Source organism: Glycine soja, chromosome 9 (genome assembly GCF_004193775.1).
Source record: "Glycine soja cultivar W05 chromosome 9, ASM419377v2, whole genome shotgun sequence".
Lineage (NCBI taxonomy): Eukaryota > Viridiplantae > Streptophyta > Magnoliopsida > Fabales > Fabaceae > Glycine > Glycine soja.
In genome coordinates, this window is record NC_041010.1 from 42,818,184 (window position 1) to 42,842,682 (window position 24,499).

The 24,499-nt window shown below is 31.4% G+C and overlaps 4 protein-coding genes across 4 annotated transcripts; 2 read left to right on the forward strand and 2 right to left on the reverse strand.

The window, feature by feature from the left end:
- Nucleotides 1–3,817: 3,817 nt before the first annotated feature.
- On the forward strand, nt 3,818–9,254 carry LOC114425871 (NO-associated protein 1, chloroplastic/mitochondrial-like). The gene is made up of 13 exons (XM_028392836.1): nt 3,818–4,285; nt 4,365–4,550; nt 5,163–5,249; nt 5,370–5,449; nt 5,703–5,784; nt 6,098–6,118; nt 6,507–6,552; nt 7,065–7,183; nt 7,275–7,388; nt 7,467–7,577; nt 7,685–7,774; nt 8,519–8,628; nt 8,807–9,254. Exons 1-13 carry the CDS (start codon nt 3,917–3,919, stop codon nt 9,054–9,056), a joined length of 1,665 nt encoding a protein of 554 aa, XP_028248637.1. The 5' UTR covers nt 3,818–3,916; the 3' UTR covers nt 9,057–9,254.
- Nucleotides 9,255–10,430: 1,176 nt separating this feature from the next.
- LOC114425787 (probable aquaporin TIP5-1) lies at nt 10,431–11,860 on the forward strand. The gene is made up of 3 exons (XM_028392746.1): nt 10,431–10,569; nt 10,952–11,202; nt 11,290–11,860. Exons 1-3 carry the CDS (start codon nt 10,434–10,436, stop codon nt 11,659–11,661), a joined length of 759 nt encoding a protein of 252 aa, XP_028248547.1. The 5' UTR covers nt 10,431–10,433; the 3' UTR covers nt 11,662–11,860.
- Nucleotides 11,861–12,660: 800 nt separating this feature from the next.
- Nucleotides 12,661–16,337, reverse strand: LOC114367583 (polygalacturonase QRT2-like). Its single transcript, XM_028324776.1, has 9 exons — nt 15,982–16,337; nt 15,745–15,870; nt 15,454–15,621; nt 15,336–15,362; nt 15,027–15,234; nt 14,801–14,882; nt 14,583–14,691; nt 13,271–13,387; nt 12,661–13,116 (listed from the first exon to the last, which is right to left on the reverse strand). Exons 1-9 carry the CDS (start codon nt 16,246–16,248, stop codon nt 12,895–12,897), a joined length of 1,326 nt encoding a protein of 441 aa, XP_028180577.1. The 5' UTR covers nt 16,249–16,337; the 3' UTR covers nt 12,661–12,894.
- A 2,751-nt stretch (nt 16,338–19,088) lies between these two features.
- On the reverse strand, nt 19,089–20,197 carry LOC114368516 (scarecrow-like protein 3). Its single transcript, XM_028325750.1, has 2 exons — nt 19,779–20,197; nt 19,089–19,623 (listed from the first exon to the last, which is right to left on the reverse strand). The coding sequence occupies exons 1-2, from the start codon at nt 20,195–20,197 to the stop codon at nt 19,089–19,091; spliced, it is 954 nt and encodes a 317-aa protein (XP_028181551.1).
- Between the last annotated feature and the right edge of the window lie 4,302 nt (nt 20,198–24,499).

Consider the following 24,499-nt stretch of genomic DNA (forward strand, 5'->3'; position numbering starts at 1 on the left):
ACTAAAAAATTCACTTATTAAGTATAGAAATTAAAATGAAAAAGTTTAGAAATTATATGGAGTAAATCAATAATTAAACCTAAAATAAATTTAACTTTGAACTAAAAAAATATTTAACTCTTCCAACCACATGTAATCTTTTTTAATAATGTTACATAATGCTTTCTAATATTATCTTATCAGTATGGGTCATTTCTCATTCGTTAAGTTAGGAAATGGGTATTAGTGAAGTATGGAATGAGACAGATGCCCTTGAAGCTAGCTTGAACCACATGGATACCATGAGTTTCATCTCCATGCACATATTTTCTATCAGAATTCATACATTAGCCACAAACTCTTGCAGATGCAATGGAGAGTGCACTTGATCCATGTTCCTGTGCGGATTTTATGGCCAATTTTAGAACAAAGAAAGCAATTGGGTATTTGGAAATTGGAATGGATATTAATACAATACTATTTTCTACTTAAACTTCACGAGACACTTTTTCATAACATACATTTCTTTTTCTCTATCTCAATGATATGTTTACTTTTCAACTTATCTTAATATCACTTCTACTTAAATTCCTTACAATCATTCAGATCACTTTTAGTCTCCATATCATGTTAATTTTGTTAATTAGATGTTCACATAATTTTAATTATGTAATTTTGGGTAATATATTAACTTGATAATTTATGTTTAACAAAAATGCTAATATGGTAATGGAGTGTTGATGTCAATGTACTAATGTGGACATAAATATACTAACATAACAATAGAGTGGTACCAAATTATACTTGCTCATTTTTAATTCCACTATTTTTGAATTATGTGATTTTAGTTTTCATATTTTTTTTAAAATATTAAACATTTAAATTAAGGGTGTCTAGCAAAAAAAATCAATATTTAAGAAATTAAAAAATACTAATACTTTGAATTACTTGTTCACGTGAACAAGTAAAATCTATCACGTCTTAATACATTTAATATAAGTTTAATAAAATTGTTACGTGTAAGATTGTTAAGGGAGCTTTAGAAAACCACCAACAAAGTTCACCAAAAGAAGAAAAGGAAACCACCAACATTCCATACTTCACTAATAAAATTTAATACTTGTGTTATTATTTTTTGTATAAGAAAAATTAATTAAGAATATTATTTTAGTGTTAACTTCTAAACATTCTAGTACCTAATATTATTTGAAAAAAAAATGAAAGTATTGTTTAAATAAAAAAAAATCTATTCAACTAATTAATCGTGTAAAATTCATATTTTTTTAAATAAATGTATTCATATTTTTTTAAATAAATGTTAATTTGTTAGTTTTGTTAAAAATATAAAATTCATATTCATTTGAATTATAATCATATTAATATTATCACTTGTGTCATTATAGAAATTACCTTAATATTTCAAATCTTAAATTTAAGAAACTTTACTTTTCACAAGACGGTTTTCAACTGTGGAAAAAAATCAATATCTTAGCTTAAGGAACCTGAGATGATACCATTGATGGAGATGCTTTAAGTCAAGTGGTAAAGAGTTATATTCATAAATAAATTATATGAAATTATAGGTTCAAATCAAATTGCTATCACTTAAAAAAAACAATCAAATTGCAATCTGTACGTAGTCAAAGAAAAAAAAAACCCAGCCAGTCAACCGCCATTGGTTTTTAAGAAGGTTAATAACAAAATAGTTGAACTTTCAATTTGTATAACTCAGTTTTGTAATAGAATCGTATTTCCTTGCCAAGCTATACGTTTGCCAGTCCCTTTTTTCTTCCGTGAAGGAAAGTTTTACATGAAACTGAGGAAAATGAGATGGAACTTTGAACCTGCACACATCATCATGGTATATAACAGAAATTTTTATGGGCCCCTTTATCGTCAGTGACAAAAATAAAAACGTCTCTTCTCTTATCATCTATTAAAAAAAAGTGTTTGCCAAAGTTCAGAATGAAATAATGCATATACATGCCCGTGTGATGCGAGATGTGACCGAAAGTCCAAAAAAATGGTTTCAACAAGTTACAAAAGACTACTTTATAATGGTGTATTTCAAAATTTATTTACCTTAACTTCTCTCTTTCTTGGATAATCTGGATATGTTCCTGCTTTTAAGTTCTGATCAATAATTAGGGTTAAACAAAAACTCAACCTTGAAGCCGAGCCTTATACCGGATGAATTGCTTGATCTACTTATCAGCTTTCCATGAATCAGTAATTCAGTATTAACCTTGCATGATCTGCTACGTCACATAATCTTCTCACACTTGCCCAATCCTTTATAAACTGATTATGATTCTATTTTAGCCTTTGGTTTTGAAAAAACATATTGATATAGCATTGTTTATGCCTCAAATGAATCATAATAGGTAAAAAAAAAATTGCCTTCTAAGGTATAAATAAAAAAAATCAAAATTCGAAAGTACTACTTGAATCGTGACGTACACTACATATTGTTTGAAGCTTTGTCCATGGCTTTTGTGTATGTAACTTGTTATATGAGTAGTTTGGTTCGAGAAACAATTTTCACGGATTTATAATTTACAGAAGTGATTTCAACTTTCCAGCGATCAAATTTTTGAAGTACTTGATGTGTTTCACAAATAGAGATTATTGGTAAAGTCAAAGGATATTCTGGATAATAAATATAATAATAAGAACAATACATTACATTGTATAGAGCTTCATTGCTTGACACTTTTATTTTGTGATCATGGTTCCAAGCTTAAGAGGACTTAAATCAAGTAAATAAAAAGTGATACTCACGTTTTTTTAGCTGAATACCAACCTATCAATATATCCCATTCTATCAATTGCATGCTGATACGCACGGTATCACTTCTATCAACATTCTAACTCAACATCAACACATCAATAAAAAGTGAGACCAAACTTTTACACTGACTATATATTTCAAACTTTTAATAACATTTATTTATTAATTTAATAATATATCCCAACCACTGCTATGCAATTGCTTCCTGCACCTCCAAGGTCTGGGGAACTGTTAGGCGCACTAGCATAATAGACAAATGTCGGTTTTGTCCAATACAGATTGTCAATTTGTATGAGACTCGTAGGACTTTTTTTATTTTTTATTTCAAAAATATAATTTTGGAATTAATGATCTAAACAAGAATTAAACCTACGACTTTCGTATTATTAACACAACATTCTAACCAACTAAGTTAATAGACCAATTATGTTATAAAATAATTAATGTCACTATATATAATACTAAAATTTCTAATTTATATTTAATGCACATGTAAATTTACATAATAAATTTTGTGATAATTAATTTTTATCTAATAATTAATTTTTTTACATATATAAATTATAAATAAAAAACATAGGTTTAATAAAAATTTACATATATAAAAAAATATCAAATTTATTTAATTATGAATTACTGTAATAAACATCAAAATATATCATTCAATTAAATATCATATTTGTTTAATTTTCAATCACTGTAATAAACATTTAAATATATCATTTAATTAAATATTAAATTTATTTAAGTATTAATTATCATAATAAACATTTAAATATAACATTCAATTAAATATCAAATTTTGTAAATAAAATAATGTATAAAAAATTATAATTTTAAAAAAATTCAAAATATATGAATTAACAATTCACATGATTCATATACTGAAATTCAATGATTTTTTATCGAAAAAAAGAATATATATTAAAAAAATTGAAAACACGGATTACATGATGAAAATTGGCCCACTACTAGTATATGACAAATTAGGGTCGGCCCGATCCAATTTTACTTACAATAAGGCTTGGGTCACGAAAAAGCATGCTGCATTAAACGGCATTTCTTTTTCTATCTTGGCAACAGTATTTTGTTTCTACGTGGTTTCCCGGCATCGAGGACGCAAAGCAAAACCTCAGCAACAAAACAATGGCGCTTAAAACCCTATCCACTTTCTTCTCACCTCTTTCTCTTCCCAACACCAAATTCCTCACCTCCAAGCCTTGCCTCATTCTCTTCGAATTCCCGCGCTCTCAGAAATCGCGCTTGCCCGTCGCCGATGCTGAAGGCACCGGCGCTGCCGCTCCTTCGCCCGGCGAGAAGTTCCTCGAACGCCAACAGTCCTTCGAAGATGCTAAGCTCATTCTCAAAGAGAACAACAAGAATAAGAAGAAAAAGAAGAAAGATAATGCTATAAAAGCTTCTAGAGCCGTCGCTTCTTGCTACGGCTGCGGCGCTCCGTTACACACTTCCGATGCCGATGCCCCTGGCTACGTCGATCCCGAAACCTATGAATTGGTATTGCTTCGAATTTCGGAAATATCATTTTATGCATTGGCTTTGGATGTTGCTGATTGCGTGCGTGCCTGTGTTGCAGAAGAAGAAACACCACCAGCTTCGAACCGTTCTGTGTAGGCGGTGCCGGCTTTTGTCTCATGGCAAGATGATAACTGCCGTTGGAGGACACGGTGGATACCCTGGCGGTAAATTATTCGTTTCTGCTGAAGAGCTTCGAGAAAAATTGTCTCACCTGCGTCACGAGAAAGCTCTAATTGTTAAATTGGTAAATCAAGCGCTGCAACATTTTCTTTTTAAATGAATAGACTGAATCTGAATGAAAGACCGAAGAAATGTGAACTTATTACGTGTAGAATTAGGATATTGAATCCGTACCGCGGTGAAATCCTTTTGCAATTGTATTTAGCTTAGGTGTTTTAGAATTTTTGGTATAAGGTTATTCAATTAATTGATGGGTGGATTCTTAGTGAAATTTCTGACATCTCTTAAAGTTACATTCAGTTTATTTTGTGAAAAATAGAAGCTCGTAGCATATAGTGCAATCAGGAGAACATTATAAATTGTAAGGATGAAAATTACCTGAAAGTTAGTTTTTAGCAACTGGATAGCAGATGGTTAATATATATACACTTGCATTTTGCTTGTATGTGTAATCAATTGTACTTATGCTACAAACCGGATGCTTTGATCTGATAAATAATTAAGACTATGCAAACAATTTGAAGGTAAAAATTAAAACCATGCTCTCATTTTATTATCATAGAGGATTTCATAGATTCTGCTGTAGTTAAAGTTTCTTTTGTTTATTTCCAATTAATGATAATGAATGAAAGGAATAGAGCTTCTTCGTCTAACTTGTTGAAGTAACCACGTTTAGGTTGACATTGTTGACTTCAATGGCAGTTTTTTGTCTCGTGTGCGAGATCTTGCTGGTTCTAATCCAATAGTATTGGTGGTGACTAAGGTAATAATATGCATGCAGCTTATTATTGTTTTAAATATGATTTGTTTTTAGTAAATGTATGATAGGATTTGAATTTACAAATATGCGGTTTTCACATTTAACAGAATGTTTTCTTTGTAGGTTGATCTCCTTCCAAGAGATACTGATCTTAACTGTGTTGGGGATTGGGTTGTAGAGGCTACTATGAGAAAGAAGCTAAAGTAGGTATCTTCTTTGTAATAAATTAATTATTAACTTTAAGTTTACTAATTGGTTTCTTGTTCAATTATATAGCATTCATAGTTAACAATGAGAAGGCATTTGCAAAATTGCATAGATTTGGTGTTAAAGCATTGCTTTAGATAAAATCCAATCCTTCTTCTTTTACTTTTATTATGTGTTACTAAGGAAAACTTTATAACCTAAGTTGAAAAGTTTAACTTATCAAATTTTAAATTCCGATATTCATTGCAGTGTTCTCAGTGTCCATCTGACCAGTTCCAAATCATTGGTTGGAATAACTGGGGTGATATCAGAAATCCAGAAAGAGAAGAAGGTTCTTCCCCGTTATGGGTTACGTTTTCTTTTTAACTGATTTAAAAGTTTCTTTTGGGAAGAAAGTTGTTGATACACTGCTGTTTAATTTTACATCTAAGATGGCATAAACTTTGTTATCCATCTTTATAAAGGTGTTGAATTTATACTGCAAATGTTATGACACTTATGACTGATGTTCATACTTGAAAATCATTTTGCCTTTAAAGTAAATTATAGAGTTCAATTCACATGTTACTGTTAACTTTTTTCTTATTTTTCTCTCTACTGAAATTCCCTCTTTTTTTTTTTTTCTTTTTTGTTTTTATGTGTAGGGAAGAGATGTTTACATTCTGGTAAGTCTCTGAATTGGAAGTTTTATACGCTTAAGCAGATGATGATTGACAAACAAGCTGATGTTCCTACATTGATGTTTTTATTGAAATGTCAATGGAATTCCTGTGCTTGTGATACCTTTGGCTTATCTCATTTGCATGTGATGTGGAGGGATCCAGATTTTAAATTACACTTATTTCTTATTTTCTTTTCCTAATGTAAAACATGTACTAGTCTAAATTTCAGTTCCCACTTTTGGAAGACAGGTGGCTTTAGCATTTATTGTCTTGCTTCCACTTATAACACAAATCTTAGCATTTCTTGATTTTGTTTGTGTATGTGTAAAAATATTTTTCCTCTAGTCATTAGTTTGGTCAGGAAATCAATCAATTACATTTTATTTTGCAGGGTTCAGCTAATGTTGGGAAATCTGCTTTCATCAATGCTTTACTAAGTAAGTTATATTTCCATGCAATCCTAAATATTAGGACTTGGCTTGTTTGTTTTCTATGATTGAGAAATTGTTGAGTGCTAAATATATATTGCTTTTATATGTTGAATTCTTGTGTTGTCTTTGTACTGGACTTTGTATTAGTTTTTGCTTTTACGGTCATAGTTTGCATTGTGCTTGAACACTTTCATTCTTTTGATGCTGAACCACGCAAGCATTAGTTTTTTTGAAGTGGTAACCATCAAGTTAAACACCTTGTATATCATAAAACAGTGTAGGCTTGTATTATTCATATGATATAGAGCAGCCTTTATAATCTTTTTTTTCTTTGGCTTTCTGCTGTCAAATCACTTTTTGCATAGCTCAAATAGAACTGTTAAAATACATGATAGATGTTTTGAAATTTTTTATTAAATTGTTCCCCTTAACTATCTCTTGTTTTGCCTATCATTTAGGCAATTCCAACTTTCAGGTATGCCTTTTCTCCATCTTGACTTTTTGATATTTGATGTCAGAAACAATGGCTATAAATGATCCAGTGGCTGCATCTGCACAAAGATACAAACCAATACAATCTGCAGTTCCCGGAACTACCTTAGGGCCAATTCAAATTAATGCTTTCCTAGGAGGAGGGGTATGTCATTCTGATAGAAATTAATTCAAATAAATGGTCCAGTGGCTGCTGTTCATGTATTAATTTGTTTATTTTTTCATTACTCATGCAGAAATTGTATGACACTCCTGGAGTTCATCTCTTCCATAGGCAAACTGCAGTTGTTCATTCTGAAGATCTACCCATCCTTGCTCCTCAAAGCCGACTGAGGGGCCTGTCTTTCCCAGTATGTTCTGTTCAAAACTGTTTTAGGACATTTTACCATCATAAGTAATGCTAACTTCATTGTCATTGTTATTGCCAGAGTTCTATAGTATCTTCAGACAATGTAGAGGAAGGAGCTTCCACTATAGTGAATGGCTTGAATGAATTTTCAATATTTTGGGGAGGTCTTGTTAGAATTGATGTCTTGAAGGTTTTGATTATATACTTCCAACTTGTACATCTTGGAATTGGACAATTTTTTTAGAATTCAACCCCTATTCCATGTCTAAATAATGCCATTAGTCCTGATAATTTCAGGTTCTCCCAGAAACTTGTTTGACATTTTATGGACCCAAGAGAATACCAATTCATATGGTACCCACTGAGCAAGCAGTTGAATTTTATCAGGTATTGTGATTCAATCTGTTTATAGAGAAACTATAAAAGACTAGACTCAATATTGTTGCTTACATCTGGCCTAAACTGTAGTTCACAAAACACTTGAGCTGTTTGTGCTTGCAAAGTGGAGAAATTAAGTTTATGTTCGATTCTAAGCATCATTGGAAAAACAATGTTGCTTCTGTTTTCTTAAAGTAATAAAAAAATTGAGAATGCCATTTTATGATGGGTTTACTGCCATCAGTTTGTAGACTTTCTGCTTCTGTTTACTAGATTATGATACCTGAACAAAAGAACAGTATTTGATGCTACTGCTGCTATGGTTTCGTATGTTATGTTTCCTAATTAGGGGTGAAGAAGCTATTTCACTTCAATAATATTATATAGCCTGTGTCAACATACTTAGGTGGAATTTATTATTACTTCTAGAGTTCTAGTTGTGTATATGTGGAGTTGCATTAGACTCTGGATTCTCTCTTTTTTCACTGTTTGCCTCTTGCAAACTGACTCTATCTTTGTTTGTCGTGGGCAATTTTGGTCCTTTTATTCTCTATTCTCTTTCTGTATGAGAAGTGTGGTAGCGATATGCACAGATATTGTCATATGATAGATCTATTAATTTTGATTGTTGATCCATGAGTATTCTTCTCCACTTATCTCTTCATGTCAACAAAAAATTGTATTTTGTCACTTGTAAATTTAAGGATCTTACCACCTCTAACCTAAATGAGGGGTTATTCTTTATTGTCTCAGACAGAACTTGGATTTCTGCTGACCCCACCAAGTGGGGGAGAAAATGCTGAGAACTGGAAAGGACTTGAATCAGAACGTAAATTGCAAATAAAATTCGAAGTTGTGGACAGGTATGATCCCAAGTTAGTTCTGTTAAGATGCAAAAGGTTTTATAATTTATTTTGGTATTCAATTTTGAAACCTTGTTTAGCTCATTCTTTGTGTTGATTGATGAGTCATTTCAGCCAAAAATGCTAATATTTATGAGTAATAGTTAAATATGAAATTTCTTGTTTTCTATTTGGGCAGACCAGCTTGTGATATAGCTATATCAGGTCTAGGATGGTTTACTGTTGAGCCAGTTAGCAGGTCACACAAAATCTCGCAACCAAAACCTGTAGAGACTGCTGGGGAATTGATATTGGCTGTGCATGTCCCCAAGGCTGTTGAGATTTTTGTGAGGCCACCAATACCAGTAAGCAAGGCTGGAGCAGAGTGGTACCAGTATGTAGAATTAACAGAGAAACAAGAGGAAATGAGACCAAAATGGTACTTTTAAATTCTGCGTGTTGTATGTATTATTATTACTTGTAGAAAGAGAGGGGGGTTGCATTTTCATTTCTGACTTCTCCGACCAACAACCCATTTTCCATGTATTATTAATGTGATTAGTTTTCAAGTTGTACAATAGTGACATCCTTTCAAAAGGAGGGGAATTTAAAGATAGCAAAGAAATGACATTTTAGCATTTTCTCTCTGTGTACTGTGTAGAATATGGAACGTTTAGATTCTTCTTAAATTTTCTCATGTAAAAATTCACTCTTGCCAACCGAGGATGAGCCTTTAAATGCGCAAGTTTCAGCAAAGGGATTAGATTGGTTAATAACTTTTCTAACCCAATTGTTTTATCTATAACTTTTGCGAGGGATTAACTTTTGATTGTAATTTGTTTTTCAAAATTTACCATTAAATTAAAAGTTCCTATCGTACATCATTTTTATATATCATAATTAATGCAATATATATTTTTTGAATTATGGAAATAAAAACTATTTGATTATTTAAAAAATTTGATACAAATAATTTAGGCAATAGGTAACACATGTATGTAAGATTGGAATCAAGTTACTGTAATCTTAATTATAAATTAAATTTGATTTTCTCAAAGCATATTAATAAAGATGTCTTAATTTAAATAATATAGTTTTATAATTTTCTTTTCAACTTTTAAAGTTATATATATCTTTCAATTTATTTATTTTTATATCAATTAATTTAATTTTTAAATTTTATAATTACTTAAATTTAAATATGTTCTCATATAATGCACAGAAAACTTACTAATAAAAACATTCTTTAACTATACTGAAACGAAAGGTTCATACTGACATTATTCAAAGTTCCCTAATCCTTTATTTGGGTTAGGTGGAAAAATGACAAGTAAAAGAAATTAAAATTTGAATTAAAGAAATTATTTTTTAAAAGCTAGCTTTTATTTTATTTTTCTTGTATTTTAAACCAAATTTGTCTATTTTTTTTCTTTAAAAAAAAAGCATTTCTATTTATTTCTCCATTTAGAAATTTATGACGTTTTATATTCTCTTTACAGATTTATGATAAATGAGAAAGAAATAGTACTGGAGGTCATTTGTAGTTAAAAATAATTTTAATGCAAGCAGGATATTAATGAATAATTATACAGTACTTGTTAAGACACGAGTTAATTATTGACTTCAGTGGATAATAAATAAAAAATAGGAAATAAAATGTAGTAACCGTTGACAACAGGAACAAATTCAACATGGGTAGGCGGTTATAGTTAGTTTTTGTTTTGGGAAACGGTATGCCTTTATCCGAAGAAGCATCACCAACTGCTTATTTATGTAACGGACTTGCAATTCATTCATTTCTGTCTTAATTTGCTACAATCACAACAATGGCTCCATCTTCTGTCACTGTCACATCCCGTTTTCATGAATCCGTCACCCGCAATGCACTTCGCTCCTATCTCTCTGAGTTTATCTCCACTTTCTTCTATGTCTTTCTTGTCATTGGCGCTGGAATGTCCTCACGTGAGTACCCTTAATTTCCATGCATATTCTCTGCATCTTTTCGTAACTAGATAATCAGTACACGTGCATATTCACGTTTGTTCTTGATTTTTCAACATAAAATTGATGTATAATCATAACCATGAAGAAAAACAAGGATTTTCAAAACAGAAGAAAAAATGGAATTAGATCAATTCCTAAAGCCATTATGGGGGCTATTTATGTTTTTCTTTTTTGGCACATGCTACGCATGAAAAGGATTCTCATTCAGGATTCAGGTTGCAAGTTTTATATTAGACAATTTGCTTTTCTATATTGAGCAGTCAATTATGTACTACCAAAAAGTAGGGTGCATCGTATCATCTTGGCTTGAGAGTAGTGCTTTTTGTTTTTGAAATGACAGGGAAGTTGATGCCTGATGCTTCACTGAACCCAACAAGTCTGGTTGTGGTTGGCATTGGAAGTGCATTTGCTTTGTCTTCTGTTCTGTACATCGCATGGGACATCTCCGGTGGACACGTCAATCCGGCTGTGACCTTTGCAATGGCAGTTGGAGGCCACATTAGTGTACCAACCGCTCTCTTTTACTGGGTTGCTCAACTCATAGCCTCTGTTATGGCTTGCCTTGTTTTAAGGGTCATTGTTGTTGGAATGGTATTTATTTTTCTCTGTGTGTTTATGTTTATGGCTTGGACATGTACATTTTATTTACTCTCTTTGGTTTTGTTTATGTTTTTTCAGCATGTTCCAACATACACCATTGCAGAAGAGATGACAGGGTTTGGAGCATCGGTGTTAGAGGGTACTCTGACATTTGTTTTGGTGTACACAGTGTATGCAGCCAGGGACCCTAGGCGTGGTCCAATGAGTTCCACTGGCATACTTGTAGTTGGCTTAATTGCTGGTGCAAGTGTCTTGGCCTCAGGTCCATTCTCTGGCGGCTCGATGAACCCTGCCTGTGCTTTTGGCTCGGCTGCCATTGCAGGCAGTTTCAGGAACCAAGCTGTGTATTGGGTTGGACCCTTGATTGGTGCTACCATTGCTGGCCTTCTTTATGACAATGTGTTGTTCCGTTCTCAACTCACAGATTCAATTCAAGGAATTGGGGTCTAAACTCTGTAGTGTTATGCAATAAATTAAATTCTAGTGTTTAACATTTTGTATTTCTTAATAGTTTTATTATAGTATAGTGACTCAAGACTTGGTATGTAACTTAATCCCATGTTATGTGTGTGTTACAAATGTTGTGGAAAATCTGACATTGGCTTGTATTAGTGTAGGATAACATTTTAACCTATGTGGCACTATTCATGCAGTCTGTTCTTCTTTTAATCGTTTTCACAATTATAAAAATTATTCTGAAAATTTTAAATTATGACATTGTTTTATTTTTACCTATCAAATTTGGACATCCGATTCCTTTTTTCAAATATCTCTATCCAATTCTCTATCATTTTTCTATTTCTTCCTTATCACATTATATCATTTATAACTACATATATTTTTCTAGTTTATCTCCCGTTAGCATTTTTAGTGTCAGTATTATTTTATTTTATTTTAAACATTATGACCGGGGACAACCACTTATTGACAGGGTTGTCCTGCATGCGAGCCTAAGAAATGTAAGGAATGAGACTGTGAATAGCAATGTAAATTTTTTTTTACATCCTTATTAGAAATTATCTACATGATGATTTGTAATTTGAGGAAGATGTACAAATTATTTTACTGTCCGTACATATCAATTTAAAGATTATGTAAATGAATGTATGCAAATTTAAATTAAACGTGATAATTAATTTGTTAGATGAGTTAAGTACTTAAAAGTTCAGACCAACTCTATTTCTTCTTTCCTAAATCCGATCTTAATTAAATTCACACATCTTCATATTTATATTTGAATTTAGGTTTAAAATATTCATCAGGTTAAAATTTAAGGTCTTGTAGGGACAAGCATAGTACTCCAAGGAACTACTGAGACTTACCCAACATATTTCCAAGGAAGCAGAAATTGTTAAACATCCCAAAAGTCAACAGTTGTTTCAAAGTTCAAACAGAGTAAAGCCAAACATTGAAATGGAAACTAGTTGAAAGCAAAAAAGAACTCTCATGTAAAAATAACTGGTAGTAGTTGATATATGACTATAACATTAGACATCGCTTTCATCTTTATTATATTGTTACATTCTTTATCCTTTTGACTCGTTTCCCCTCTATTCATCGCAAAACTATCGTTACAAATAGCAGCTGCCAAAAAAGTCAGCTGAGCTAGTCGTCAATTATACCAACCTATATACCCACAATTGAAATTATTGAACCACGTACTAGCTTTTTCAATTTGTGTTTTCATGGAGTGCATTGAGGAAAAAAATTTCCTCTGTTGACATATCTAACATTTTCACATGTAGCAATGGTGCCACCGTGGCCTTGGGGTTCTAAAATCACATCCTGCACGTAAATTTGTCTGCAAGGGACGGCTCGGCTGCAGTCAAATTTGATAGCCACTTCTGAGGCACTTGTTCCTCTTATGTTTTGGTACAACACATTGCTTAATTGCACAGCTGAGTCCTGCATGGTGCCATTTCAACAAACATGGTTATGACTTGTCATAATATGATTGATTACCCATTTCTTTTAATAATATACATCTACTAGGAAAGAAAGAGTTTCTCTCTTTGGATTTTAATAGTCATGGATGATTGGAAGTTGAGAACTTGGTCACCTGCTCCTGGCATGGCTTCGCTTGATCACAGTAGTATTGATCTACGATTATGGGATTTGTCACATTTTGCATCGCTATGTTCAAAAATTTGATGTTCCTTGCATAGCCAGAACCTCCCTGCGTTGAGACAGAAACAAAAGATATGATTTGAGGTATCACAATAAAACTCACACCTATCTTGCAATAAATAGAAATTTTCCCACGTAATGATGTGTGTTGTTTAAATGAAAAATCTTTTAGAGTATGTTTGGATGTGAAAATTTAAAATTCTGAGAAATTTTAAATTATAAGAATTTCAAATACTTCAATTGAAATTCTTTTATTTTCAAAATTTTGTATTTGGATAAAAAAAATTAAAATTATAAGGATGAAAAAAATGAATGAAAAAAAAGAGAAAATATAATTGATGTGCTAGTTATATGTATTCCTCTATGCTTACACTCGATCGATATTTTAAGAGTGTTTCTTGAAAAAGATTGTAAGAAGAGAATTTCAATTTCTCACCTTTTAGAAGGAAATTGAAATTCCAGACTTTTAGTTGTTTAAAATTCTGTTTTAAAATTCCAAATTTTAAATTTTTCATAAAAAACATTCAAACAATGAATTCTAAATTATAAAAATTCAAATTCTCTAATAAATTATTTCCTTAGTTAAAATTCTTTATCTAAACGCACTCTTAAATATTTTAGTGCGTCCACCACCGTATTTCGCTCAATCTACAAAAATGAAGAATGTCTCGTGAAATATGGAAAAGATTTAATGCTTTGGAAGAGAAATATATATATATATATATATATATATATATATATATATATATATATATATATATATATATATATATATTAACTGTGAAAAATTCATAATAAACTATGATTGAGGTCAGCTTTGAGCCAATTAGAAGAAAAAGTACTTTTAAAAAAAAAACTTGTCCGAGGGGCCTGTTATTTCAAAGGGTGGTCAAGAGGACAAGAACATACGAAGTGGAAATTTGTCAACCTTGGTGCACTATTTTTCTCACGCAAGTTCCAATTCTTGTATCATTCGTCAACTTCCCCCATGTTTGTCTTATCGGTTTTGCGCCTAAAATTTGGCAATTTGTGTTCACTGGACTGAATTTTAACTAACTTATTCCAAAAGGCTTTTGAACTTAGGTAAAGCCACAACAAAAATTAGTAGGCATAAGTTGAAATTCATCTTTTTTTCAAGTTCTACTTCAATTTTCTAAACCTCCATTGTCTCTATTCTTTCAACTGTCTCAGGAGTTGTGAATTGCCTAACAGCCTAAATTTCAAATCACAAGACCAACTTTTACCTGCCAAGTCTTAATTCTCACTCCATTAGCCGTTCCTATTAAGGTTGCTCTGTTCACTACCACATTAGAGACTTCAGCTTCTGAGTTATCAGCTCCCAAGCTTCCAATGCTACAAAAAAAATATTATGAGTAAAAATTTAACCAACAATGTAAAATTGATCCAAATAAAACTCCAACTTGTATGTATGTGGTGTAATATATTTATGTAATCATAAAACCTTATTCCATGTCCAGGTCCGCAGGTAATATCTGTGGCTCGTACGTTTTGGGACCCGCTTATTATTGAAATACAATCATCACCTTCCATAAACAAAATATGCAAAATATTAAAACGTTTAACTGAATCCAATTTCTCCTTTTGCATATATATATATATATATATATATATATATATATATATATATATATATATTATTTTTCTTTTTTTCATTTTGTGGTCCTTACCTGTCCCAATATCAGTGTTGCTTATGACAATATTTTGTGTGTCTGCGACATGAATTCCATCAGTGTTGGGGCTGTCACCTGGTGCTCTGATGACGAGATTCGAAACAATAACATTGAAGCATCCTTCAAAGGTTACATGCATTTGAGGTGCATCTTTAAACCTCAGGTTTGTCACTTTCAAGTTGTTGCATTGATAGAAAGTCACGGCCTATGTAACAAAAAAATTCCATGAGTTAGGAAAGCAGAACAGACCACCCTACATCTCCTTGTAACACTTTATGGTACAATAAAGAATATTAATTATCTTACTTTTGGTCTTGGTCCGTCGTTGCATTGCTGTGAATCAACGCGAGGAGAGGAAAGAAATGAATGTCAGTATTCATAATTAATATAAATGAAAATTGGAATGAGACGTTCGAAGAGTTACATGGTTAGTGTTGACTTTGCAGGAGCTTTGCCACCACTTTTTCCCTTTGCCATTGAATGTGCCACCACCACCAACTCTGAAATTTGAAACTCTATCAAACACAATCCAGTGTTGTCTATCTTCTTGGTATGCCGACATTTGAGTCCATGCCTCGATTGTTCCATAGAGCTTACATGATGAGTTAGGAAAATAGAAGAATTATTACAATGAATTGCTTGTCAAGATGTAAGGTAAAAACTAAAATTAGCTAATTTCTCACTAAGCGTTACTTATGAACATGTATCATCTCACCATAAAGGCAGTGTTGGGTCGACATGGACCAGAAAATGTTATTGGCTTAAGACGATAGATCTTATTTTCAGGTACCACGAGGATAGCCCCTCTAGAACATGCTTCATTCCATGCCTTCCCAAATGCCTGAAGAACAAGAAGAATGGCTAAAAATAAAAGAAAATTGAAAGAGATTGAGAATGAACTAAATTTACACGTAAAAATCTTGTCTTTTTTATTGATAACATGATATGCTACCTCGCTGTCATCTCTTCCATCTGCTTTGGCTCCAAAGTCATCAACACTAACTGTTCCACGAGGCCTAGAAGAAGAAAGATGGATAGCTCTATTAGCCCTTGTTAAAAGTCCAAAATGTTCATGTTTTGTCTTGATCAATCTCCCATCATGCACAAGGTAGTGTTTAACATTTGTTTTATAAAATGGTTCCTGTATGTAATAGCCATTACATAAGACCAATGAAGCGAGGACAATGAAAAGTGAGATAGTTGGCGTTTGTGGAAACATTTGGATGTTTCACTTTGTGAGAAAAAGAACAAACTGAATGAAGGGCAAAAGTTGGAAGTTTGATAGAGAGATTTCGTGGTAATTGCCAAATGACGAGCAAGTGGTGTGTACTTATAGAAAAATTGGAGCTACTTTTCTAGAGAGGAAATCAATTGTGAGTTAGAAGCAAAGTGCACTAGTTAATTAGAGAATGTTTTCCATTGAGTCTAGAGGAATGGATAATGCATAGCAGAATAGGTACTACTAATATTAACTACTTGGGTACATTTATTCAAGTATTGCAACGAGCCAATCAATTCTTTCCCGTTCTTGAAAATTCAAGAATTCTCTCTCTCTCTCTCTCTCTCTCTCTCTCTCTCTCTCTCTCTCTCTCTCTCTCTCTCTATATATATATATATATATATATATATATATATATATATATATATATATATATTGCAATGAGGCAATCAATTCTTTCCCATTGTTGAAAATATTTTCTTTAATTTTTTAATCAATATTTGAAGTCCTTCCATCAATATTAAATATAATAAGATGTTTATAAATTATTTTTAAAACAGTACTACCTTGGTCTTTTATAAAAGAAATAAATTGATCCTTTTTTATCCTTTACATAACATTTTTCCCCTAAATATTCATATTTTATATTTTAATTTATCTGAAAAAATATGTATGTATTGACCACGTAATTTTTTTTAACATTATCATACAATCATAATTTATCATTTATGATAAATTTACTGATTTTTATAATAATTATTTTAAAAGTCATTTCTATAATCATTTATGATTGAATATTATTATAAAATTACTTTATATTGTCAATATATAACCATTAAACTCAACTTATATTCCTATATTTATGCGTTATTGTATTTTTTCCTGATGCATTAGGCCAGCACACCACATGCAGTCACTTGTTTAAAAATACATATGAGAGTAAGTTGAATGCTTCCCCTTTATAAGGAACAGCGACCTCTTAATCCAATTTTTATTGGGGTCTTTGACCTTTTGAAATTAAGCAATAGCTAAATCATTTGAAGCAGAGGAGTTTCGGAAGAAGGGAAAAGATGTTATTGTGACAATATGAGGATGGGATAGCATGTGATTTATGAGTGAAAAACTGGCCGTAATGTGCTGTGGAAATAGAAAACCGAAGCATACATAACATTGTTATGGGGCACGGGACGGGATTACTTTCCAAATCATTTATAAGTCTCCGAGATGAAGCTACCACGCTAAGCCCATAATTTCAACATAACCACTAGTGGTAATGTTTATGTCACATTCAGTAAGCTTTTCTTATATCTTGCACCTGTCCTTCTCGTTAGTTCACAAGTTAGGTTGCTTTGGTTCCAAAGTTGGTACGTGGACGCAATCCAATTCAGAACGAAAAAAAGAAAAAAAACAAGTGCTCCCCGTAACCCAATAATTAATGCAGTCATTTACCCTGAAAGCTATATTCTAGTAACTGAAACAGAAAACATGAACAAAGGTGGGGATTTAGTTAGATGAAAAGAAGAAAAAAAATGAAATTTATAAAAATCATGTATATTCGTTTGTGGGTATGAGTGAGGTAGGTAGATGGCACAATCCGTTGCGGAAAAACCAAAGAAAATGTTGACAAAGAAACTAGAGATTCATGTAATGTATGTATATTTGTATGGATAGTTGACTTGGATAAGAAAAAAATTTATATTTAAAATTTTAATAGCAACCTACTCAACTTATTAGTACTGTGACATGAGAATATTATCTTTACACAAAACGATTTCTCTTTTATTTTTGTTTTTTTGGTCAAAAGTTATCAAACGAAATGTCTGTATACTGTTTAGTCATTTATTAGGCCTGCAAAATTTCTGCTTGGCCCAAAAGTTATGTAATACTGTACTTAAGAGTTTTCTCAAAAATGGACTTGCTTGTAAGTTGTAATCGAGTTGAGCTAATTAAATTTGGATCAATCATCTCTATAAACTGGTCTAGCATGATCCGGATTCTATTAGATCAATAAATTTGACCAATAATATATTAGGGCCGAACCCATTGGGTGATTAATATGCAATCATTCAAGGTTGCTCGTCAAAATTATACAGTATGTGCTTTAATTAGTGCTTACACATCCTTCTTGAATTAGTTCTTACACCTCCAACATAACTCAGTGATGACAATCGGATCTCAATTTAACTGCCTTAAAAACGGCATTTTTTTTTGTGAGGATCTTAAAAACGAACGGCATTGTGCACACACAATTGCCCTTTCACAGAGTTTAGCAATAATGAAAACTGCTAACGCCTTTTAATTTACTTTCTTTAACACCTTTTAACTGAGAATGAGACTTGCATAACACTCACCCAATTTAAAAAAATGTATAATTAATATATTTTAACAAATGAAAAATATTAACAACACACTCTTTTTAACACATTATTTAACACACTCTTTTCATCTATCAATATAGTAAAGATTATACTAAGTAACGTGTTTAATCGCATGAATTGGCAAAATTCTTCCTAATATAATAAAGGCTACTTCATTATTTAGCATATACCTTCTGAAACGATAGGAGTCCTTGGTTCCTATAATAATTGTCCTGACAGGGGTCATAAGAGATCAGGTTCGAGTCCGGTATATATCTATATATCATATCAATAAAATAAAATAAAAAATATACCTTCTAAAACTTCCAGGCTGAAACTGAAAAGAGAGGAACATTGTGCCAATAGAGAAACAAGCACTTGTTCTTCTGATGGATGTGGTATCCAGGTACATAGGTTTGCAACAGCTTTGTTGCCAGCCTTATCCCATTGGAGCAGATAGGTTCCCTCCTAAATCCAGCCAATTCAAGCCTTAGGGATCCATGTCACTAGTTTCTCATGCCTTTCCTTTCTCTCAACTCCTTCACATGCAACAATGTTCCTTATCTCTTCCCCAAGTAACATCTTCTCCATTAGGCTTCTCCTTTCTGATGTTCTGGAAGTGGAAGCTTCCAAGCAATCAAACAGTGTGCTATAAAATTTCAAAGCACTTCCCACCCTCTTTGTCAAACTGGACCCATTATTAACATTTGACTCTTGCTCAGTAATCACCATCACTTTTGGTTGGAGCTTCCACAGGCCATAGAGAAAAGACTCCATCTTATGTGATGGACATGGAGAGAAAGGTGAGAGTGCTGAATCAGGACTTGGATTCACCACCTTCTTCTTTTTGGGTTTGGCAAGCATCTCAGGAAACATCCTTTGACCAGTACCCCTCCTCATTTTGACCATCTCATTATCATCGTCGGTGGCAAGAAGAGAGTGAAGCTGAAGCACAGAACTAATAGCAAGAGGCTCACCTTTCTTGATAGGCAATTTCTCAGGGTCAAGATTCTCCAAACTGCTTACAACAGGATTGAATTGGAAATTAGGAAATGCAACCTTTCAGCTTCAACTCCAAGATGCAACCCCATTTGCTCTAAAACCTCCTTCTTCTCATGTATGGCTGTGATAGTAATTTTCAGACATGTTGGTGTGTTTGGTTTTAATAAACACTTCATGAGATTAGTCCACTGAAGAGCATTATAAGATGGACTGAGATCAAGGACATTAATCGATGTTTCCCCTTTCATGGCTTCAATAATGGCCTGATTTGTGATGGTGTGTGCGATCTTTATGAAGGGGTAGAAATCAAAGAATAATTTCTTGACTAATTGTTGTTCGGGAGTTGATAGTGTTTTTACCAAATGGAGAACTTTGGGTACACCACTCAAATTTTTGACGACTTGGCAATAGGCTAGTGCCTCAATGAAATAAGTGGCAACGCGTTGCATGGAATCACCATCAGAGGAAGCAAGTTGAGAGAGATGGTAGAGTGCAATATATGCATCATTGAAGTTGCCTAATTCAGTAAGCCTGACACAGTCGTTAAGAAGATTGATTAAGTGTATGCGCTCGTCATCATCCCAGTTCATCCCTTGCACACCCTGGTGGTAGTACTGTGAACCTACTATAGAACAAAAATTAATTACTATACATTAAGGGGTTAAACACCCTTTTGGTACCTGGAGGATAGCAAACAAAGAGGAGTAAAATTTCTTATGATCATTTTATCGTTAGCCCAACTCAATCACAAAACTAGTTCATAGGATTTTTCACTTGCATGCACTATTTTGGTGAGTAATTAAAACCTTTTTCTTTCCTTCTTTTTCCTTTTAAATGCAACATTTATTTTCTTTTCCTTGAGAAATTTCAGGAAGAGTAATATTAGAGATCATGTTACCTGAGTCCATAACTTTGGCTGACGACTCACCTTGCATGTAACCCAGCAGCCTTGCTCTCAAATAATTTTTACTGCTTTTATTTCATTTAATTTTTTTTTGTCAATAACTCATTCATTCAAAATGCCGATCAACATGTATGCAAACAGTCTTTGTACTCCTAACATTATTAAATAATAATGTTATTCCTAACATTATTAAAATGCAAGACAATATTGAAATTCTCTCTCAAGCATAATCTAAAGTTCAAACTCAATAACTTTAAGAAGTGTCATTAAGAAGATCCATTAAAAAAAAATATAATTTGATATGATTATGACATACTTCTTGAAAAACATAAATATGATATTAGGTTGACTAAGAAGTTCTAATTGACCTTAAAAGTCATGTTATACTTTAACTCTCAAGTATATTAATGTCATAAATGATATAATAAAACCGATGATTGAACATGATATTTGAAATATCATCAAATTACTTAAAAGTGTAAAACCCATAAGTTATAGATAAATATCTAGTCAGACAAGACATTAGAAAAGCATTACAACATACACACTCAATATGAACAATTTAGTAACTTAAACTTACAAACACCAAAAAAAGAAAAACATAGAAATTACTTCCACCTATTACAAAGAAACGTAGATGAACTAGTCTTAGGTCTTGGTTTGGAGTTTGGACTAATGACCCAAAGAGATCTGTATATGGATTCTAAAGTTGTGTTTTATAGGAATAAGTTCAACTAAAGTTAAAAGTAGCTCTTGTCATGATCGGTTTCTGCATTCAGGTGGCGACAATAAAAGAAATTGATTTTGTCGCCATTGATTTGTACATTGTAATTTGTACACACTACGTGCGACGGTAGATTCTGAGATTTCTAACGAGAATTGTTTTATTCTCTTCACAAAAATAAGTTTTATATATTATTGCTGGACAAAGTGAGTATCTTGATTCCATTCAACAACAATTTATCAATGTACGTACAAACGAAGCAAGTGACATTTTCTATTTCCTTGATGCTTAGTACACTCTACATAGTGTGTAATGAGTGATGGGTTCATATGCTGCCAAAAGATGTTACTTGGATTCATGTAAAACGGTACACAGATTTGTTTGGAAACGAGGATGAGACCCAAATCTTTTGTCTCACTCCTCGATCTGCGGAGAAATGATATGTGTGTTCTTGCAAAGCAAATGGAAATGACATATTTATTTTTTACAACCTGATCACTAGATAAGTGGATGGTATATTTTAAGCAAATAGCACCCTAATATTTAAGAAGGAATATACTAGCTAGTTAAAAAAAATAAGAAAAAAAATATACTTTCCTATCCGATGTAATAAGAAGCATAGGATCCATAATCGATTGTCCTAGTGTGACTTTGCTTACGAGCTTCGGCTATCACTATGTCTGGTTAAATTTAGAGTTAAAGTTTTGCATGTCCTTTTAGTATATGATTTCTTAGAGCCTCTATAGTGTTGAGTTGTTTATTAAGTTGCTTAAGTGAATTTTTGGTGGGTCATATGCACCACCACATTGCACTTGGAGAATTTTTACTATTTTTTTCTTCAACATGATAAGTTGCTTAAATGAATCCAATTGAAATTATCTATTGAAAAAGTAATTTTTCTACGTATAATGTTGCTTAAATAAACAATTATACTTAAACTAGTTAAACCCTGTTGGTTAACTCTAAATTTTTTTACATAAGCAGCCGCGTTGGAGTTAATCTTACATGATAAATAAATAAGATATTATCTCATTATAGTTATTAAGACCACATAATTCACCAAAGTAAAAAAAAATTTGTTAATGAATAAAAGTTCTTGATTAAAGCATTAGCTATAATAGCTTTATCAAAACCAACAAGTTAAAAGTCAAAGAAACTAATCCATGAAGGGGCTTTGTTATGACCCAATTTTTAAAAAATATATATATATAATGTAATACTTTTTGAAAAAATATAATATATATATATATATATATATATATATAATTAGAAATAACTTATATTTTTAGTTGGCACTAATAAGATTTCTTATAATATTTTCAAATATTTGTTAAAGTTAATTTATTTTCCAATTATTAATGATTTTAAGTTATTGAAAGAGTATAAAAAAATAATTTATAATTTTTAGTCAATGAAAAAGCGTAAGGTTGGTTGAACTTATGTTTTCCTTCCCATGTTTAGAATATCATAACTTTTTTTTTCTCAATATGTATATATATAAGTAATGGCCATAATGAAAATCAAACTTAAGTTCATATACATTTATTTCAATTCTCCATTACTAGGTGAATCTTAACAATATAGCTATAATATTTGGATATCATATTATGTGCAAACATTTCATTCAACTTAGGGACTCAAATTGTATAATTAGGATACATGATAGACCAAAAGTGCAAGTAAGCCTATAATAAAAAATAAAAAATAAAAACTTTTTTATGTTCTTTCAATGACAAGTAGTTCCATCGTTGTGTTCAATGATTATTTTTTAATTCAAAATAATGAATTTTTCAGATAACACAAGTAGTTTGCACCTTAATTTCTCCGTACATCTTCCGAAGGTTTCCATTTGTGGGAGTCATTACCAAGGGTTTCAGTTTTGCCTAGGGGAAGCTTGATCTGAAACATTCCAATTTTTCTCTATAGCCATGGCCCTGACAAAATGGAATTCAAACAATGTGGCCTTTTTTTTTTTTTTTTTTTATAAGAGAGAAACATAATCTTTTTACCTGAACTGCAATTCTTATTATTGGACTAAGCAATCCTAAACTTTAGGAGATTACAAGGGTTAGGAGATTGTTGCTTTTCTGTTTAGACGTGAAAACTTTCCTCAAAAACATAAATTTATTATACGTAGAAAACGAAAGCATGGAAAATCTGCACAAGAGAAGCAACGGCTTTCCTTTTCAAAGCAATAGCAAACAAGACGAGCATTTGAATAGAAATTGTATAGATTTATCTTTGGATTAACGTAGGAAATGAAGTAATTCGATAGGAAATAAAAGGGGGAAAAAGTGTTGGACATCAATAGAGATTACTAATCATCCATTGGGTAAATCATTAATTGCACTTCCATACACTCGTCAAGAAACATCCTTGTAATATTGAAGGAACAATGTCAATAATTATAATATATATATATATATATATATATATATATATATATATATATATATATATATATATATATACCATTCTTTCGTAAGAGACCAATAAAACTCATTATCGTTCTTCCCATTACTAATAATACAAAATATTTTATAAAGTGAAAGTACATTAAAATGCACCATATGAGTTTTTTAATAATTAATATAATTCATTAAATAAAAAAGAAATAAAAATAATTAAGAAATAACATCTAATTTATTCCAGTTTTGGTGAAAAAACTGCATAAAAAACTAAGCCAAAGTCAAACATTCTTTCTTTCACAAAGACAATGTATCAAAAAAAATATTTCTTATTATAAAAAATAGGTTTAAATATAATTTTTATACTTGAAAAATAAGTTATTTTTAATTTATTATCTAAAATTTATTTTTGATTATATATATATATATGATATTTTTTTTATATTTCAATGTAATATTTATTATTAGTCTCATTTTATTAGGTGATAATGTGATAGATAAAATATCACATGATCAAGTCTAATCACTTAATACTAAGTCAAATTGAAACCATGTCATTATTTATTATTTAATTTATTTTAAAAATCCAAATTTCAAAGCAATTTGTCAAAATAAATTAAATAATAAATAATGTCATAACTTCAATTCAACTAAATGTTAAGTGACTAAGCTTTATGAACTCATACTTTGTATGTTATGTCGTCACTGACAGACATTATATTAAGACATAAAAAAATGTCAAATACATAAAGGTGAATTTTAGATAGTAAATTAAAAATAATCTATTTTCTTAATATAATAAACATATTTAAGCCTAAAAAATAATAACTATAAATACAAATCAGATTTTATTTGA

Excerpts from the sequence above, each read along its gene's own strand:
- LOC114425871 (XM_028392836.1), top strand. The coding sequence starts at position 3,917 with ATGGCGCTTAAAACCCTATCCACTTTCTTCTCACCTCTTTCTCTTCCC. Across the intron at positions 7,775-8,518 it reads AAGCAGTTGAATTTTATCAG|ACAGAACTTGGATTTCTGCT; the intron begins GTATTGTGATTC and ends TTATTGTCTCAG. Across the intron at positions 8,629-8,806 it reads AAATTCGAAGTTGTGGACAG|ACCAGCTTGTGATATAGCTA; the intron begins GTATGATCCCAA and ends CTATTTGGGCAG.
- LOC114425787 (XM_028392746.1), top strand. The coding sequence starts at position 10,434 with ATGGCTCCATCTTCTGTCACTGTCACATCCCGTTTTCATGAATCCGTC. Across the intron at positions 10,570-10,951 it reads TGGCGCTGGAATGTCCTCAC|GGAAGTTGATGCCTGATGCT; the intron begins GTGAGTACCCTT and ends TTGAAATGACAG. Across the intron at positions 11,203-11,289 it reads GGGTCATTGTTGTTGGAATG|CATGTTCCAACATACACCAT; the intron begins GTATTTATTTTT and ends ATGTTTTTTCAG.
- LOC114367583 (XM_028324776.1), bottom strand. The coding sequence starts at position 16,248 with ATGTTTCCACAAACGCCAACTATCTCACTTTTCATTGTCCTCGCTTCA. Across the intron at positions 14,883-15,026 it reads CAACACTGATATTGGGACAG|GTGATGATTGTATTTCAATA; the intron begins GTAAGGACCACA and ends TGTTTATGGAAG. Across the intron at positions 13,117-13,270 it reads CGAAGCCATGCCAGGAGCAG|GACTCAGCTGTGCAATTAAG; the intron begins GTGACCAAGTTC and ends GGCACCATGCAG.
- LOC114368516 (XM_028325750.1), bottom strand. The coding sequence starts at position 20,197 with ATGAACTGGGATGATGACGAGCGCATACACTTAATCAATCTTCTTAAC. Across the intron at positions 19,624-19,778 it reads CAGTGGACTAATCTCATGAA|TTTGGAGAATCTTGACCCTG; the intron begins GTGTTTATTAAA and ends TGTTGTAAGCAG.